This window comes from Gnatocerus cornutus, chromosome 3, assembly GCF_029298725.1.
Source record: "Gnatocerus cornutus isolate USDA-ARS CGAHR chromosome 3, icGnaCorn1.1, whole genome shotgun sequence".
In the NCBI taxonomy this organism is placed as follows: domain Eukaryota; kingdom Metazoa; phylum Arthropoda; class Insecta; order Coleoptera; family Tenebrionidae; genus Gnatocerus; species Gnatocerus cornutus.
In genome coordinates, this window is record NC_142235.1 from 18,523,150 (window position 1) to 18,540,628 (window position 17,479).

Here is a 17,479-nt window from a genome sequence, read left to right on the forward strand (position 1 = left end):
TGACGCGCATTCGCACTCTTAACACTAGTCAAATTCGGAGATTCAAGTAGTGTGCCCCCAGAAGTCCAAAGTAAGTTTTAGTTTGTTCAGAGACGTAATGTAAGATTGTAGTTATGACTTGGAGCCCCCTGAGCCCCCCGACGAGTCCGACTGTTGCAACTCCGGCTGTAATCCCTGCATTTTGGATGTGTATCAGCATCGCCGACTCCATCTTATACCAAGCCTGTTCAATAGCTTCCGAGATCTGTTCCCGCGTAGTAGGCCATGAGTACGTTAGGCGTGCGTACGCTAGCGCCACTCTCGACAATTTCTTGAAACACAGTTCTGGCATTTTTTGATTTTTAATTACATATTTCTGATTAGTAGCCGTTTCCGCGAAGAGAATGATCTGTTTTCTTTATGGAAGTTCGGAGAAATCGCTTTCCTTGCATTCCAGATGCCGTAATTTTTGATGAATTTACCCGACATACCTAACCTATCATCACTTCAACTTTCAAAGTGACGGAAATGTCACCAAAATGAAAGAATTATCACCAGAATTTGATACGTTTTTTCGTCGTTGGGGTCGCTGGCGTATGTACGGCGATGACCTTGAGGGAACTTTTTGCAAAGGGGAGAAATCAAAATTGAACAGGCTTGGTATAAGATGAAGTCGGCGATGGTATCAGTCCCAGTTGAAAAAATTTCAGAAAATGGGGAATTCAGAAGTGGGAATTGTAAATTCGATAAGCCCCAGTGCCTTCACTAAATTTCGCCTGATTTCCCGCCAGGAAATATCTCCAACTGTGTTGGTGCTCAAATTTGAATTGGGGGCTATTCGGGTGTCAATAGATGGCGCCACTAAACTACAAAATGGCGTAACTTATCAGTCGATAATACAGTTTCCATTTAACTTGTTCGTCCAGTTGACATTGGCGGTTGGAGTGTGTTATTTTTCTTTAGTGTTCGTATATTTGAACTTACTGGGTAAGTAAAATGTCTTGATGTTTATTAAATGTTATAAGTAAAATATAATTCGGCTGACATTCTGTTCATTTTGAACGGTTGTGACTAAAATTAAAGTAAATCAAATAACGGAATCCTGACCAACGAACGAGGTACATTGTTATTACCAGAGATTTGGTTATTACCGGTTTTCAGTGTCATAAAAGAAAAACATTGCTTTCACGTCCAAAACATGGTAGTAATTAATAACTAGAATAATTGTATTTATTATACTATTGCTGGGAAGTTGTAACACGTGTTGTACTTAACCTAAAACTAGGTACAGGTAGGCAATTATCTGAATTTGTGTTTTTGTAAAGGTTTTTAAATATCGCAGAAGAAATATCTGCTTAAAGCTGATTCGTACTGTAAGTTATTTCCATTCTTGGTTTGGTAGTTTCATGATCGACAAAAGTTGTCCAAATCAAACAATACTTGACTTTCCGTTTAATTTACAATTTTTGAGTTTGTTCATTTATTGCTCTTTTAAATATTTTCAGTGTTCTTTTCTTTCTTTCTTAATTCTGCTAATTTCTTAGGATCATAATTATTGCACGCAGTGGCGGAACTATTCCGTTTGAGGCCGGTGGCAAATTCATTGGATGGCTTGATTGATGATTTTTTTGGCGTTTCAAAAATTTGAGTGTAATCTGTACATTACTGTCATTGTCATTACTGACGTTTAAAACACCAAAGTATTGACAAGTTGTCAATTAAAAATTATCATGACTGAAGTATTTAAAGTCGATAAAATTAGAATAATCTCTTTAGAACAGAGCGGTATAATTTACATTCAGGTTCTTGCAATATTGGAAATTCAGTGTATTTAGAAATTAAAAAATTAAAACTGTCATAATTGACAATGCAAAAAATTAAGGTTAGTAATTCTAATAAGTGGGGTGTCACACCATGCGACAGTTAAATGACATTCACGTCTAAGATTTTTTCTCCCCGGCTGTACATACGAACGTTATAACTATAACAATTACCTAATAATTTAACTGACATTACAATGTTTGTCTTAGAATCAAATTTAGATAATTAAAATTCTTTTTTTCTGGCTTTTTGTTCGGCAAAAGTGTCAATTACGTCATCGAAGTTCAAATTCCGGGCCATGGAATGTTGGATGGACAAAACAGCTAAGCTGCTTAACCTTTCCTGTCCCATTTCTTAGATAAGTTTTTGTCAATTTTAATTTTGAAAATGATCGCTCGGCATTAGCCGTAGTTACAGGGATGGTAATAAATAGCAGAAATGCAGTGCAGACTTCAGGAAAGCTTAAAGACATAAAATGATTCTTGATAATTAATAAGTCAGCCAGTTCTCCTATAGAAGATGACGTTTCTATTTCATGTCGAAAAGCGGATCGAAAACTAAGAATTTCCTTTGCAAACGAGATCGATATTATCTTTTTTATACAAATTGACAAATATTAAAGCTTTTTCTAACAAATCGTTATCATTTAAATTTTGCAAAGTGACAGGTTGCAAGATACTGAAATTAGAAACAACTGTGAGCAACACAATGAACATACACCGCATTTGGCTCGATATCTATTAGGAGTTTTTGAACTCCGCTATAAGTGCCTTTCATGTTATTAGCTCCATCATATCGCTGTCCACCACACTTATGTAGAGAAATAAATACTTAAAAAAAGAATTATCAAAATTACAATTTATTCCCAAACACCAAATTTTGTCAAAAAATGCTGACGCGCGTTTCGATAGCAATGCTATCATCATCAGAGCGATGATTAAAAGAAAATTCACATATTTACGAAATATGATTATTAAAAATAGGAGATTTATAGGAACACACGCAATTACGGGATAAAACATGAGATTTCAAGCAATCTTTCCAAAACTGTTTAGTTTCACTATTATTATGTGTTTTATTATTACATACATATATTAATAATCCAATAAATTCGCAATAGCGCTCATTAATGTTTATTAATTTATTTGTTCATTACTAATACCTCTATTATAGACATGGAGGAGAGACCGAAGAAAAGAAAAAGACTGAATACCGAGGGTGAATCTGTCAACCAGGATCATGACAAAGAAACTGATAATAGACCAACAGAGGTAATAACGAATTGACTGATCAAGATAATTATGGCAATGTAGTTTTTTGTCTTTGTTTTACATGTGCGTTCTGTTTTATTCTTTGATTCGTTTTGCTGATTTATTGTTTTTCATGCATATGTAAGTGTGGTTTATTGCTAGTTAAATTAATGTTTTTTTTTGTTTTCTTTATAGGAACTGCACATACCAGATTCATTAAAAGCATCAGATGTCGCCGATTTAACTACAGAGGACTTTAAGGTCGTCAGAACAAAACTCACCTTTGTAGATAAGAGCGAGGGCATAAAACGTTTATTTGAAAGTCCAGCATCTGGGGTCCAGATAACAGCCCCGAGGGGCTTTGGAAAATCAACATTTATGAATATGCTCGAGGAATTTTTTATGATAATAATGGATAAAGATGGAAGGCCAATTTCAAATCCAGAGAGTTCTGATAATTACAAGATGTTTATGGAATTAAAGCTAGGTCAAAAGCATGGTGGATTTGTTAAGCAACATTGCGGTCAATATCCTGTGATTTCGTTGAGTCTTAAATGTGTGGAAGGTGAAACAAGAACAGGTATTTTAGACAACCTAAAGAAAGCTATTTGTAAGACATTCCAAAAGCATTTCTACCTGCTTGAAACCGCTCCTGATGGTTCTAACAGCTTCAAAAATAAGAAACTGGGGGACATCGAACTATTTTTGAAATATTATGAGAGTAATAGGTTGGAGGAACTCTCTGAAGCGGATGTAGTAGATGCTTTGGCATTCTTGTCTAAAATCTTGTACGATCACTTTAACAAGAAAGTTGTTATACTTGTAGACGAGGCTGACGCGCCCATTATGACAGCTATTACAGACACGGTGGATAATGAAACCCTGAAATATCTCATGCGTCTTCTTAGGCGTATGTTGTCAGCAGGCTTGAAGGGGAACCAGTTTCTGCAACGTTCATTAGTTAGTTCTTGTGTTCGCTTATCAGGCGTATATTCCTCGGAGATAAACAATCAAGATCATGCTCTGTTCCTCCAAACAAAAGATTTTTCTGAAACATATGGATTCACAGAAGAAGAAGTACATAATCTGTTGAAGAATGCTGCATTCCAAGCACTGAATGATTTGAATGGTGTTAAAAAGTGGTATAATGGATACCAAGCGTTAAATAAAGATGGGGCAACGATTTACAGTAGCTGGTCTGTTCTAAACTATTTGAGCAAGAGTATTCGAGAAGGAAAAAAAATGTTTGACACTTGTTGGTCTAACTCAGGCTTACTGGATATTTTAGAAGAATTGCTTGTGCATCAGGAGATACATGAGAGAATCAACAAACTTATTAATGGCGAGAATATTTCAATAGTAGTAGCTGAGCCAACAGTTAAAAATATATTGGAGTTGAAAAATACGATTTCTTTTCCATCTACAAAGTTGAATTGGAAACAAGTGGATTTCTTCTTGCAGCTACTGTGGGATGAGGGTTTGTTGAATGCAGTTGAGAAGAATGGGAATACTGCAGTACTAAAGATTCCAAACCTTGAGATTAAGACGGAAATCCAACGTAAATGTTACAATCAGCCGCTTTTTGAAACCAAAGATGAGCTCAAACCACAGCCCCCCCCAGAACGCGTCTGCGAAGAAGCCAGTGGGTGGAACCGGGATCATGACAAAGAAAAAACTGATGGTGTTGTTGCTACCGTTAATAGACCACCAAAGGTAATAACTAATTGATTGATCAAGATAATTATGGCAATGTAGTTTTTTTGACTTGTTTTACGTTGTTTTATGTGCGTTCTGTTTTATTCTTTGATTCGTTTTGCTGATTTATTGTTTTTCATGCATATGTAAGTGTGGTTCATTGCTAGTTAAATTAATGTTTTTTTTATTTTCTTTTTAGGAACTGCACATACCAGATTCATTAAAAGCATCAGATATCATCGATGTAACTACAGAGGCCTTTAAGGTCGTCAGAACAAAACTCACCTTTGTAGATAAGAGCGAGGGCATAAAACGTTTATTTGAACGTCCAGGATCTGGGGTCCAGATAACAGCCCCGAAGCGTTTTGGAAAATCAACATTTATGAATATGCTCGAGGAATTTTTGATGATAATAATGGATGAAGATGGAAGGCCAATTTCAAATCCAGAGAGTTCTGATAATTACAAGATGTTTATGGAATTAAAGCTAGGTCAAAAGCATGGTGGATTTGTTAAGCAACATTGCGGTCAATATCCTGTGATTTCGTTGAGTCTTAAATGTGTGGAAGGTGAAACAAGAACTGATGTTTTAGGCTCCCTAAAGCAAGCTATTTGTGAGACATTCAAAAAGCATTTCTACCTGCTTGAAACAGCTCCTGATGGTTCTAAGAGCTTCAAAACTAAGAAAATACTGGGCATCCAGACATTTTTGAAATATTGTGACCTCGATGAGTTGCAACACCTGTCCGAAGCGAATGTAATAATAGCTTTGAAATTCTTGTCTGAAATCTTGTACGATCACTTTAACAAGAAAGTTGTTATACTTGTAGACGAGGCCGACGCGCCCATTATGAAAGCTATTTCAAGCACGATGGATAATGAAAGCCTGAAATACCTCATGCGTCTTCTTAGCGCTATGATGTCAGAAGGCTTGAAGGGGAACAAGTTTCTAGAACGTTCGTTAGTTAGTTCTTCTGTTCGCGTATCAGGCGTATATTCCCACCAGATAAACAATCAATATCATGCTCTGTTCCTCCAAAAAAAAATGTTTTCTGAAGCATATGGATTCACAGAAGAAGAAGTACATAATCTGTTGAAGAATGCTGCATTCCGAGAAGTGAATGATTTTAATGGTGTTAAAAAGTGGTATAATGGATACCAAGCGTTACATGAAGGTGGGGCAACGATTTACAGTAGCTGGTCTGTTCTAAACTATTTGAGCAACAGTATTGAAGAAGGAAAAAAAATGTTTGACAGTTATTGGGCCATGTCAGGCTTACTGACATCTTTACAAAAATTGCTTGTGCATGATGAGATATATAAGATAATCAACAAACTTATTAATGGCGAGAATATTTCAATAGTAGTAGTTAAGGCAGATGTTGAAAATATATTGGAGTTGAAAAATGCGATTTCTTTTCCATCTACAGAGTTGAATCAGAAACAAGTGGATTTCTTCTTGCAGCTACTGTGGGATGAGGGTTTGTTGAATGCAGTTGAGAAGAATGGGAATACTGCAGTACTAAAGATCCCAAACCTTGAGATTAAGACGGAAATCCAACGTCAATGTTACACTCAGTCGCTTTTTGAAACCAAATATCAGCTCAAACGTGAGAATATAAAGACATACATAGAAGCACTGAATCGACTGCTACTAATAAGGAGTAAACAACAAGAAAATGAGGACGAAGAAAGTAATAAAGAAAAAGGTGAAATAGAGGAATCTGAGGAAGGGACAACTGAAAAATATGAAGAAGCAATGCGCAACCTTGTTAATGCGGTTTCACTTCTTTTCTCAGGTGATGCGGTAATTCCATTTAATGAATCAGAGTTACATCACATCCTGTTTTTTTTAACATATAATAACACGCTTTTCACAACACACTCTAGTAGGGCAGTTTTGAGTGTATCAGAAGAGTTGCGATATATCGACGAACTGAAGACCGAGGCCGAGGCCAAGAGCGAGGCCAAGACAGGTTCTCAAAGTAATCGAAAAGAGAAACGTGGAAGAAAAAACGAGTGTGACATTTGTGTGACTCGTGGAACAGGTGGACTCATATTGGAATTAAAATTTCTCAAGGAGGATAAAGCAAAGGAAAATTCAAGAGCTGCGCTTCAACAAATTATTGACAAAAAGTATTACACGATTTTTGGCCAAGCCGAGTATAAATATGTTAAAACCAAAATCTATGTTGGGTTGTGTTTAAAAAAAAACTTGCAAGTGGCAGCGAATTACTTAGTCGACAATATTGATATAAACAACGCAAAAATTGTATATGGCAACAAATAAGTTTTCTTTAGATATTTTGTTATTTCAGTTAGTTGATAAAATAATGTAAGTCTTTGTATATTGTATTAATAATAAAATATTTTGAGAAAAAATTTGAAATAAAATGAATCTAAAAAATTGGAAGAATTTCTAGATTCTTAAACAAACTTCAAATTGGGGAGATAACTTCATGGCGAGGGCCTTACGGTGACTTTGCCCTTGATTTACAGTACAAATATTTGTTTTTTATAGCTCAAGGGACAGGGATAGCCCCCATTTTCGCCATAATTAATGATGTAATTCACAAGGAAGAGTGTGAAAGTCTTGTTAAATTATTTTTTTGTTGTCGCGACTGCGAGGATATTTTATTGAGGGACGAATTGTACGAAATGGGGGCCTTTTGGAACTTCGGTTACGAGATATTTTTAAGCAACCCCGCGAAACTTCATCGGAAATACAATGAAATTGTACATGAAGCTAAGCTCACTTGTGATTATCTTGAAGGATACATCACCGGAAAAAGGGGGCTGCAGGCTTTAATCTGCGGGAGCGAGAGCTTCAGTGAACATATGAAGAAGGAACTCCAACAGTTGGGTATTGAAAGCAGTCATATTTATTTGTTTAAATCTAACATAACCACAGCCCCAGTACGGGGGCTGTATTTTACTCATTTTTATAATTATAGTGATAATGTAAAGTTTTAAAATTAAGTAGAGTTTTTAGTCTGCATGCCCCGCCGCCTGCCTTAAAAGGATGTAGATCTTCTCCTTTATCCAGTCCTTGTTATACGGCGCGTACGTGTTAGTCGACTTCTGATACACAAGACAGCTGAGATCAGACAACTAAAACACCCAGAATTGCATAATTTGCCCAAAATCCCACCATACAAACCTGATCCACAAAGTCAAAGAGCTGGGAAATATCATACGTTATTGTTGGAGTATTTGGATTTCTCCGCTTCAAGTGCTCCTCGTAGATTTTACAAACTCCTTCCATGCACTCGTTTACTGACTCGTAGTCAGAATAAGTCCGAGTTTCAGGGTTGGCACCAGGTTGGACTAACAAAATCGTGTGAGCCTAGAAACACAGACGTGGGGTTAAATTGTACAGACAAAGAGGCACAGACTCACCATTGTGGTCTTCAAAGCACGTTAATTTTATCAAAAACTTGTGGTCTTCAGGGGGTCACAAAACACGACTAGCGGAAAAGTGGGGTTATGGCGGAAAGTAGCGCTGCCAACATAAGCGCCCAGTATCTTCAAATTACTTTCAGTGAGTCACTTCCGATGTGGGGGCGAACGCACAAGAAACTAGAACAATAGAAAATCACCGCAAACTGGGAAAAAGCCGCAAAAATGAGTTTTTTTGGAATTTATAGTTCTGGTGACAAAACAAAGTTCCTAAGTTGGAGGAAAACTGTTGACACAACTCTACTGGAAACAACTGTCACAGCGACACAAGTGTAGTGGAATCGTTTGACACATCGATCTAACCTCACAAATTGATTTGTTTTAATTCCAATAATGGGCTCGGAGCACTCGACCCACGTTCATTCCGGTCACCGCACGACGAGTCTCAGCCATGACTCCAAACAGTCGTCGAATATCCGCCGTCAACACACCATTGCGAATCCAGGGACGGATCTCCCGGACACTTCGGAGAATGGGCGCCCCGGGTCTATTTCTCCAGGACCGAGTGTCTGCAGCGACACTGATTTACCCTACATAAGTTACACGGTGAATAGACCCATCGGAGGTGAGGACTGCTTTGTTTGATAACGCCCAAACTGTGTTATTTTAGATTCGCCCAAGCTAACAAACCGCCAGATTGTGAAAACGAAGAGGAAGATCCCCCAGAAGCAGCCGAAGAAATCTACTCATAACATCGTGGTCGTGAAGCCTGCAGCTATGGGGCCCAATGTTGAGAAGGATCCTGATATAATGAGGCTTCAGAGTATTCCAATGTTTCTGCCGATAATGAGGGCGACGTTGAATTTACCGGCGGCTCGGGATCCTGAGGTTTTGGAGAGATTAGATCCAATTCCTCTACACAAGTTGTGTGTGAAGTATCAGAGTCATTTGACCAGTTGTGCTAATTTGATCGCAACGGAGCAGAATCAGTTGACTCAGAAAGTCAGAGAGACTGATAACGAAATTGGGAGGATAATCAGCGCGGCTACGGACAAACAAAAGAAATTCGCTAAGTATGCAGAGAAGTTAGCCAAGGTGCAGGAACTGTCCCACCAGCTGAACCGGTGTCACATGTTGCTGAATCAGACTCTGGAATCCATGGAGACTTTAAATAATTTCCTGGATATTGACGATCGTCTGGAACCGTTTGTGTGGACGACCGGATGATAAATCGTTTATTAATGACAGTTGTGATCTCATTTGTTTTTTTGACGTTAAGTCACTAGATTTAATAAGTAGGAATAAAGTTTAGGGAATAAAAGGGGTTTTCTTGGGGGTGTGGGATAAGGCGGCTCCTTTGGGGGAAATCTGGGGAATTCGCTTATTTGGAGCGAAAAATTGCCGTAATTCAAGGTCGTCGGAATGAGCCATATGCCGGTGACGTCATCGCAAGATGGCCGCCACCCAAAATGGACGGATTGTCCTCTTTTTTAATTTTTTAACGCAAATTTGAGATTATTTTGGAAAAGTGGTGTCGGTGGTGGTGCAAACGCAACGTGGCAGTGTACTTTCGTTTTCAGTGTGTCGTGTTTCCAGAAAATTCTGTTCAGTTGAATTCCATCGGTGCCCCCACGTCTCTAGGATTTCGCCCCTTCACACGTCGCAACAAGCCTTCAGGTAGCTAAGGTCTAAAAATAAGCTAATGACTTTTTATTTTACACTGTCGACATATTTTAGAAATTTTGAGTTATTTTTGTAGCGGATTAAATTTAGTTGAGCACATTCACTGACCGTCGTACTTTCTTTCCAGATTCCCACTAAATGTGTTTATTTTGGATGTTATCGGGTGACAGAGTGATAAGATAGTGCTGATAAGACAAGGGGGAAGATGCCAGTTTTATCTCCGAGGCAGAGCAGTGCTTCTGCTTTGACCGGATCATTCAGGTCCACGTTCAGTTCATCGACCATTGACAGGCCTTACTTCAGTTCAACGACGAGCTACAGTCCAAGAATTACGAGTTACAGTGAGAGATACTCCACTAGGACCTACTCTGATTCAGATGGCAGGCGCATCTTCTCGAGGTTAGCCACGTTTTGAGCTTATCAAAGGCGAGGTTGAGGAAGCTACACGTTCACCTTTGAGGGGGGCAAAGTCCTAAAACCGGCTCTGGGGAGCACAGGAAGAGACCCCGCCTGCAATGAGTCAGTTTAGCCGAGTGAGGCGGGCTCTTCCTGTGTAAACTTTGCGTATTGAGAACGATAGGGTTGGTTATCAATGATGTCATGATTTTGGTAAATCCCCGAGGATTGCACAGTAAAAATCAAGTGAACTGAAACTGGTTTTTCTCACCACACTTAGAGAAACTCACGTTTTTTACAACTTTTAGCTGTTGAAGTTCTAAAAAACTAGAGAATTTCTTCTGCACAAAGGAACGAAACGACCACAGTACTTAAATTTTACTTTACTTTCGTCGATGCCTGTCATAAATTACAAGATTTAACTCATTAACTGTTATAAATGTATACAGGATGTCCCAGAACTCGTGATCCAGAGAAAAAAGGCTTATGAAGGCAACAATTCTGAATACAAATTTCGAAACAAAAATTTGCTAGCTCAAAAAATAATCGAGTTAAGACGAAATAACGGTAGCCAATCCGGAAGCTGAACAGAATTTGAAAATCGGTAACTATGGACACTACTATCGTTCATTGGTCAGACTCTCGTTGCCTAGGAAATTGGGATGGGCTTTTACTCCACCTCTAGAATAAACTTTTGGGATTGGTTAATTTTTTATCTTTTCTCGATTACTATTAAACTTAATCAATTTTTATTTTAAAATTTACCATCTGCTCTCTGGGTCATGTTCTGGGACACTCTGTATATGTATACGTTTTGACATTTTTCTCATAAACTACAAAAGATGAGAATTTGAAATTTTGGTAACAAAAATAAGCGAATAAAACAAATCGAATGACAATATTCACATGTTTGTGACACTTCCGGTTATGCCGGAAGTGTCAACTTGCGGCACTGTGGTGGTGGTTTTGTCCCTTTGTGCAGTTTGGCCCCAATTAAGTCATAAACACGGTATTTGGTGCTGCTACAGTACATGTTTAAAATCCTCGCAAAATTCTGCGTAAAATGAGCACAAACAACTCAAGTTTGCTCAGCTTCTGAAGGGGCCACTTGTTGAGTTTTTCCATTGTTCCTGGAAATTTTTGTCCTCGTGTTTACAGTTCCGTAATATCGTCAGATAAATTAAGTAAATTCGACTTATTTACGGACACCATAAAAACGGCATGACCTTAGTGGAATTCCGTTATTATTGAGCGTCCCCAATATCAATATCAAACTTTCGTTGTTGTAATTTATAACGTAACTTTATAGAAACTTGTTGAAAAAACGAAATTATTGTTTGAAAGAAAACAAACGGTGTTTATTCGTGTTTTTATAATAATTATTACGAAGTTGCCAAGTACAAAACATTGAATCATCGTCGGTTTTATGACTAAATATAGTACGAAATAAAATATTGATTTATTAGGAAAATACGAGCGAAGACCACTGGAAAATTATATTGTAATTAGTGGTCTTGTTTTCGTAAAAAATGAAAGACGAACGAGACAGTTTTCGTGGTAAGTTTGTATGAAAAAAAAAAATATCGCAGTTTTCATATACGGAGTGGTTTAATCAGACTGTTAATATCCACAGTAATAAACTTATTATCACCGGTGCAATCCAATAAAAGAATAGGCAATAAACAAAAAAATCGATAACGAAAGTGAACGTGTGCTTTCCTCGGCGATTGTTATAAACAAACCTCTAATACAAACACAGCTGATACAAAAAACGGAATCAGATTAGAGTAAAAATGCTCTTGAAGCAACTAAATTGGGTCTTTTTCCAGGTCCGGCAGCATAACCGAGGACGGCATCACCAGCCGCTTCCGCGAGGAGTCCCGCGACGGTTCCACACTCCGTCGCGATTCCGGCTCTCGTGACTCGGGAATAAGTTCAATTCGCGAGAATTCCATCGCGGATTTCAGCCGACGCGACAGTTCTGTAACTCGCGAGAATTCCCGTTTGTCCTCAATCAACGTCCTGGACTCCGTCGCCGAAATCAGGAACAAGTACTCGCCGGCGAATTACGTTCCCGCTTGTCTCCGCGAACGGAACGAGAACATTTCCAGATCAAAATCTATAAACGACATCGGCTTACCGCCGATTGAATCAAAATTCAGCAAGAAGAAGGTAAATGACAGTTTGAATTACAATAACAGCATTGGTGTGTTAAATAACACTACTAACGATAACATGAAAGACGAAGACGACAACGGGAACAGAGCTTCCGTTGCCGATTTGCGGAAACGGTTTGATAAGAGCGCGGCGAGGTCGTCGAAATCGCCGTCGATTGAGATCCAAGGGGCGGCGGTGAAGATCGCGGAGAACCATTTCAAGAAACAGGACACGAAAGCGAAGAAGATCAAAACGAACGGGGAGATAAACGAGGGGAAATCGAGCGGGCGCTCGGAAACGTGTCAAACTTCAGACGTTTCTAAATTGGATGTGAACGATTCGGCGAAGAATGGGGTTAGAGCGCCAGAGGAGGACGAAAGTGGAGAAGTAAAAAAACGTACGAGAGTGAACAACTTCGCTTCGTACATCCCATCGAAGGACTACCAAAAAGGAGACAACGTTAAGAACGGAGACGAAGAAGCACTAAACGGAGACACGGACCAAGGGGACGAAAGCGCCACGGATCTTATCGGGAGGAGGTTCCCCGTAAGTAGGGACTTTTCAAATTAAAATATCCGTGCTGTTCACTAATTGACTAATTTGAAGGTTTTCTGCTGAAATAACTAAATTGTATTGTGCAGATTTTATGACCACTCATAAACTCTGCCTGGTTTAACTCGGGACAGTCTGACCGACAGACTGGCCCTATATACACAGTGAGCCAACAAACGTGAATCAGTTATTAACGTCTTTTTTGGTATAAGTGGTAACGGAATGTGGGACGAAAAACAAGCGAAATTCTATCAACAAGTGTGTTGGTCGTCACCTTTCCGGAAGAAGGTGAGGGAGAAGTGGAGGAACAAGAAGTCGCGCACGAGAAACAAGAAGAAGAAGACGATCGCAAAGACGAGAAAAGCACGGAGTAGAACCCGGAAACCGAGGAAGAGAAAGATGAGCGAGAACAGAAGCGAATCGACCATACATGTTAGTGACTGCAGTGATACCACCTAAATTGTTTTGTAATTTCCTATTGTATAAAGACTGATTCACTTTGGCGGACTCACTCTGTATATTATTGTGGCGTCTTTTGTTTTTAACATCTAGTCGGCTGGCACCGTCCGAACGTGTGTCCGAGCTTGACGATCAAACGTCACATAACACGCAGATCTCGGTCAATGACAAATGCCTCGACGTACGTTTATGTTAACCAGCCCACTCGATTAAATCGACTTTCACGATTGATATTCTCTCGGCGAAATCCGCAAGGATAACTTGAGTTTCCTGCAACTGTTAAATGCGACCAAGGTTTCCATGTCAAGGCGCCCGCGAGGTCTTCTAATCTCTTTCGTCTCATCTCGTCACCTAGTCATGACATTTTTTTTCCGATGACGTCGAAAACGTCACCTTTCCAAAGTACCAATGCATCGTTCCGCGGCAGTACCAGAATGTCGTCAAAGAGCTCAATTCTCCTGAGTCGTACTCCTCCACGGCGCCGCTTCCCGGTAGGTCTCGTCTTTCTGACAGTTTTGGTGCGCGTAGGCGCCCACCTGGTGCTGCCAGGAATTATTTTTAAACGACGACAACATGGTGGATGTCGATGAAACGTCAGATGGATTTGAACTATTTTCTTCTTGTTCTGTGGAGTTTGCTTTTGTCGATGATGATCTACGGTTTCGTGGTCGGGATGGCGTGTGATAGTTCGATTCTTTATTGTGGGTTTATGGTTGGTTGACACGAATGGGAGTGGAAATTGACTAAAGCTATAAATAATTTCGGACGGACAAGAGTTAAGATGAGGTAATGTTGGGGTTGAATGAACACGCGGTAGGAAATTGAGCGTTTTTTTGAATAATTTACGTTTTTCATTAGTCGAGACGAGTTATACAGGGCGAATCGTAAATCCCGCAGATTTTAAAAGCAAACACAGCCTACTTTTTCAAAACATTAAAGAACTACTCTGTATATAATACTCGGTTATTTATAGCTTTAGTCCGGTGAGTGGTCGTGTGGTTTCCACCCTCTCACCCCGTTTCTTCCCGCAGGATATATCAACCCCGCCAAAGCTCAGCACCACGTCAACCCGCTCGGCGATCTCGCCTTCCACTTCGACTTTCAACTCGAGCAGTTCGACGACCAGTCCGTCTCGAAGATCCTCCGATCGGATTTATAACGATGAAAATTCAACCTACGATAAGTACTCTAGTCCGGTGAAAACGCAGGGTCTAAACGGTCTCAAGAACATCGGCAACACATGTTTTATGAATTCCGTCATCCAGTGCCTCTCCAACACCAAAATCCTGCTGGAATACATGCTGCAAGATCACTATGTGACCGACATCAACACCACCACCTCGGGGATGAAAGGAGCGTTGATCAAAGCCTTTTCCGAAGTCATCAAGAAGTTGTGGTCGCAGGACGCTTCGGATCGCGTGGTGAACACCACGAGCTTAAAGAGTCAGATTCAGAGGTTCGCGCCGAGGTTTATAGGGTACGCGCAGCAGGACGCGCAGGAGTTTTTGAGGTATTTGTTGGAGGGGCTCCACGAGGATGTCAACCGGGTGAAGGAGAAGCCCAAGCCGATTTTGACGGAGATCGACGAGAAATTGAGGTGAGTTGGAAATGGTGGAGGCGCCGGGTAAGAAGTTTTTTGCAGTGACAACGAAAAGTCGGGGGAGTCCTGGAACCGCTACCTCCGCATGGACAATTCGAAGATCGTCGACTACTTCGTGGGACAGTTGAAATCCACGTTGAAGTGCACACATTGCGGGCACTGTTCGGTCACTTTCGACCCCTTCTGGGACTTGTCTTTGCCGATCCCGCAGCGCGCCGGGCAAGTGAGGTTGGCGCAGTGCCTCGACTCTTTCACGAGGGAGGAGACGCTGGACGGGGACGAGAAGCCTGTAAGTTCTAATTACTGAACGCGCCATTTCTCTACTGTCTTTTCCACTTTTCCAGACGTGTTCCAAATGCAAGGAGAGGAGGAAATGCACCAAATCGTTCTCAATTCAAAAGTTCCCCAAGATTCTAGTGATACGTATCCTTTTCAATACAATAGGGAAGAAAATGCAAAAAAAATGACTCCACAGCTAATTTTGATGAATTTCTATTCATTCAAGGGCCTTGAATTCGAATATCAACATAGAATAAGTCCAGCGCGTACAGATTTTTTTCTACGAAAAAGCACAGAAAGCCAATTTATACAGTATCTTCTTTCCGCAGTAACTTTTACATTTTTGAGAATAAATTAAAAAAGTATAAATTGTTAAAAATCGTAACAATTATATTACATTTTAAGATAAATATTACAGTAATAGTTAATTGTGGACCAAGGCTTTTTTTTAAGAAAGAGGGCGAGGGCAAAATGGCACTTTTTGACCGTGATACACACAAGATTTTTTAGGTGACATTAAATTTACAAGTTAGTTTTTATTTATGCTTTATTGATTTAATCATTTATAACAACTGAATAATTGTAAATATTTATGAAGTTTATATTTTCTTTACGTTTGCTGTTTCGGCATGTTGTAGCTTCACAATTTGTATGAATAAGGTTTGATGTGCTTTTTGATGTTGTTTTTCAATAATTCAACACGTTTTTTGCACGTTACAGCAGTTATTTGATTTAGTGATAAATTTTACTCAAATAATTATAAAATTGGGGGTAATGTCGGTATCTTGATGTAATATGCAAAACTATGGATAGATGGCGCCACCATAGATGGGCCAAAAATGTTTGCGGCCAGAAAAGACTTACTTTTAGGTCGCTTTTGAGGCCTAAAAATTCCATTTTCAGTTTAAGTCGCCTAAATATTATTTTTTTTCATTTTAATATTGTCAAAATATAGTTTAGATCACATAAGACATTCCCTAGAACTAAATTTAAAAACAAAAAAGTTATAACATGTAATAATATCGTTTTGTTTCACCCTGAAACTAAAAAAGATGACGTGTAGGGTTTGATCCACTTGTAAAAATGTTGATAGAAACACTATTTAAAAATAATTAGACTAGTTTCATTTTTGGAGACAAACCTGTGTCCTTTTGTTATTAGAAGTGGCCACACTGTATATTTCCCTAACGTTGCTTTAGATCTAAAGCGGTTTTCATTGGCTGAGAGGTTTAGGGGTAAGCTCAGCGTCACCGTGGATTTTCCCCTGGAAGGGTTGGATATGAGTCATTATGGGGCCGATAATGTCACTCCCTGTCGGTACAATTTGTACGCCATCTCTAATCACAGCGGCACGACGTACAGTGGGCACTACACTGCGTATTGTCGTCACCCTTATACCAAGGCCTGGCACGAGTATAATGATTCAAGGTTGGTAGTATTGGTTGTGGGGTTTTTACTAGCGTTTTTTATACAGGGTGTCTTCGATATCGCCGAAGTCGATCGTCAGCGGTGAAGCCTACGTTCTCTTTTACGAGCAAGAGGGACAAAAATCGCATCTATGAAACAAAGCGACTAGTCTTTATTGGAATTATTTATTATCATCCCTAACCCCCGTTTTAATTTTTGAATTTTTACCCTCTTTGACTATATACATTACTTTTACACTTTGTTGATGAGAACAGTCCATAAATTCGTCTTTTGTTTGTTTATTTAATTTTATTGAATGTATTTTTTGTGTGTTTTATTTATTTCAGAAAGCGTGGGAAAAGTTTTCCAGTGGTTGTATTTATCTAGTCCTGTTTTGTTTAGTAACTTTTCCAGACTTTATTTTTAGTATTTTGTTTGTTTAAATTGTTAGTATAGTTTTACTATTACCATGTACTTATTTATTAAAACTTGTTGATATTATATAAGTCATCCGAGAAAAGTCACCCAAATATTTTTGTCATTAGGTCACGATATGTTCTACCTCTGATGCAGGAACCTTAAACAAATGCTTTTTTTTAGTCTAGTAGAATTTATAAATCGTTACCAATTATAGAGAATCAGAAAGCACTTGTATAAATGAAAACCTGGAGAAGTACTCGGAAAAAGCTTTATAAATTGTTCAAAGCACTAACTTATAATAAACTGTTTGCAAAAACGCCTTTTTATCTCCTCCCTGTATATATCTTTTGAATTTCCCGCCGCTTTCTCTTAATGCAACCAC

The 17,479-nt window shown here is 39.1% G+C and overlaps 5 protein-coding genes across 6 annotated transcripts; 4 read left to right on the forward strand and 1 right to left on the reverse strand.

Moving 5' to 3' along the window:
- The first annotated feature begins 3 nt into the window (after window positions 1-3).
- LOC148177756 (uncharacterized) lies at window positions 4-7,070 on the forward strand. 2 transcript variants are annotated; one of them, XM_088032383.1, is made up of 5 exons: window positions 4-70; window positions 690-966; window positions 2,974-3,071; window positions 3,246-4,763; window positions 4,945-7,070. In XM_088032383.1, the coding sequence occupies exons 2-5, from the start codon at window positions 693-695 to the stop codon at window positions 7,033-7,035; spliced, it is 3,981 nt and encodes a 1,326-aa protein (XP_087888509.1). In that variant the 5' UTR covers window positions 4-70; window positions 690-692; the 3' UTR covers window positions 7,036-7,070. The 2 variants fall into 2 exon arrangements, with proteins under 2 accessions (XP_087888509.1, XP_087888508.1); XM_088032382.1 differs by having other exon boundaries at window positions 43-966.
- Window positions 7,071-7,151: 81 nt separating this feature from the next.
- LOC148177757 (NADH-cytochrome b5 reductase-like) lies at window positions 7,152-7,718 on the forward strand (the record flags this gene model as incomplete). Its single annotated transcript, XM_088033399.1, has 1 exon — window positions 7,152-7,718. A coding segment is annotated over one exon (567 nt), but the record flags the coding sequence as incomplete, so codon positions are not given.
- LOC148177758 (enhancer of rudimentary homolog) lies at window positions 7,605-8,538 on the reverse strand. Its single transcript, XM_088032389.1, has 3 exons — window positions 8,145-8,538; window positions 7,906-8,091; window positions 7,605-7,856 (listed from the first exon to the last, which is right to left on the reverse strand). The coding sequence occupies exons 1-3, from the start codon at window positions 8,145-8,147 to the stop codon at window positions 7,734-7,736; spliced, it is 312 nt and encodes a 103-aa protein (XP_087888515.1). The 5' UTR covers window positions 8,148-8,538; the 3' UTR covers window positions 7,605-7,733.
- On the forward strand, window positions 8,538-9,465 carry LOC148177759 (BLOC-1-related complex subunit 5-like). The gene is made up of 2 exons (XM_088032388.1): window positions 8,538-8,769; window positions 8,815-9,465. The coding sequence occupies exons 1-2, from the start codon at window positions 8,538-8,540 to the stop codon at window positions 9,369-9,371; spliced, it is 789 nt and encodes a 262-aa protein (XP_087888514.1). The 3' UTR covers window positions 9,372-9,465.
- A 111-nt stretch (window positions 9,466-9,576) lies between these two features.
- Window positions 9,577-17,413, forward strand: LOC148177760 (uncharacterized). Its single transcript, XM_088032384.1, has 8 exons — window positions 9,577-9,821; window positions 9,955-10,226; window positions 12,053-12,926; window positions 14,423-14,988; window positions 15,034-15,280; window positions 15,336-15,414; window positions 16,470-16,698; window positions 16,745-17,413. The coding sequence occupies exons 2-8, from the start codon at window positions 10,033-10,035 to the stop codon at window positions 16,830-16,832; spliced, it is 2,277 nt and encodes a 758-aa protein (XP_087888510.1). The 5' UTR covers window positions 9,577-9,821; window positions 9,955-10,032; the 3' UTR covers window positions 16,833-17,413.
- Window positions 17,414-17,479: the final 66 nt, after the last annotated feature.

Excerpts from the sequence above, each read along its gene's own strand:
- LOC148177760 (XM_088032384.1), top strand. The coding sequence starts at position 10,033 with ATGCCAGTTTTATCTCCGAGGCAGAGCAGTGCTTCTGCTTTGACCGGA. Across the intron at positions 10,227-12,052 it reads GGCAGGCGCATCTTCTCGAG|GTCCGGCAGCATAACCGAGG; the intron begins GTTAGCCACGTT and ends GTCTTTTTCCAG. Across the intron at positions 15,415-16,469 it reads CCCCAAGATTCTAGTGATAC|ATCTAAAGCGGTTTTCATTG; the intron begins GTATCCTTTTCA and ends ACGTTGCTTTAG.
- LOC148177758 (XM_088032389.1), bottom strand. Across the intron at positions 7,857-7,905 it reads TCTTTGACTTTGTGGATCAG|TTGTCTGATCTCAGCTGTCT; the intron begins GTTTGTATGGTG and ends TGGGTGTTTTAG.
- LOC148177759 (XM_088032388.1), top strand. The coding sequence starts at position 8,538 with ATGGGCTCGGAGCACTCGACCCACGTTCATTCCGGTCACCGCACGACG. Across the intron at positions 8,770-8,814 it reads GGTGAATAGACCCATCGGAG|ATTCGCCCAAGCTAACAAAC; the intron begins GTGAGGACTGCT and ends GTGTTATTTTAG.
- LOC148177756 (XM_088032383.1), top strand. The coding sequence starts at position 693 with ATGGGGAATTCAGAAGTGGGAATTGTAAATTCGATAAGCCCCAGTGCC. Across the intron at positions 967-2,973 it reads CGTATATTTGAACTTACTGG|ACATGGAGGAGAGACCGAAG; the intron begins GTAAGTAAAATG and ends CCTCTATTATAG. Across the intron at positions 3,072-3,245 it reads CTGATAATAGACCAACAGAG|GAACTGCACATACCAGATTC; the intron begins GTAATAACGAAT and ends TTTTCTTTATAG.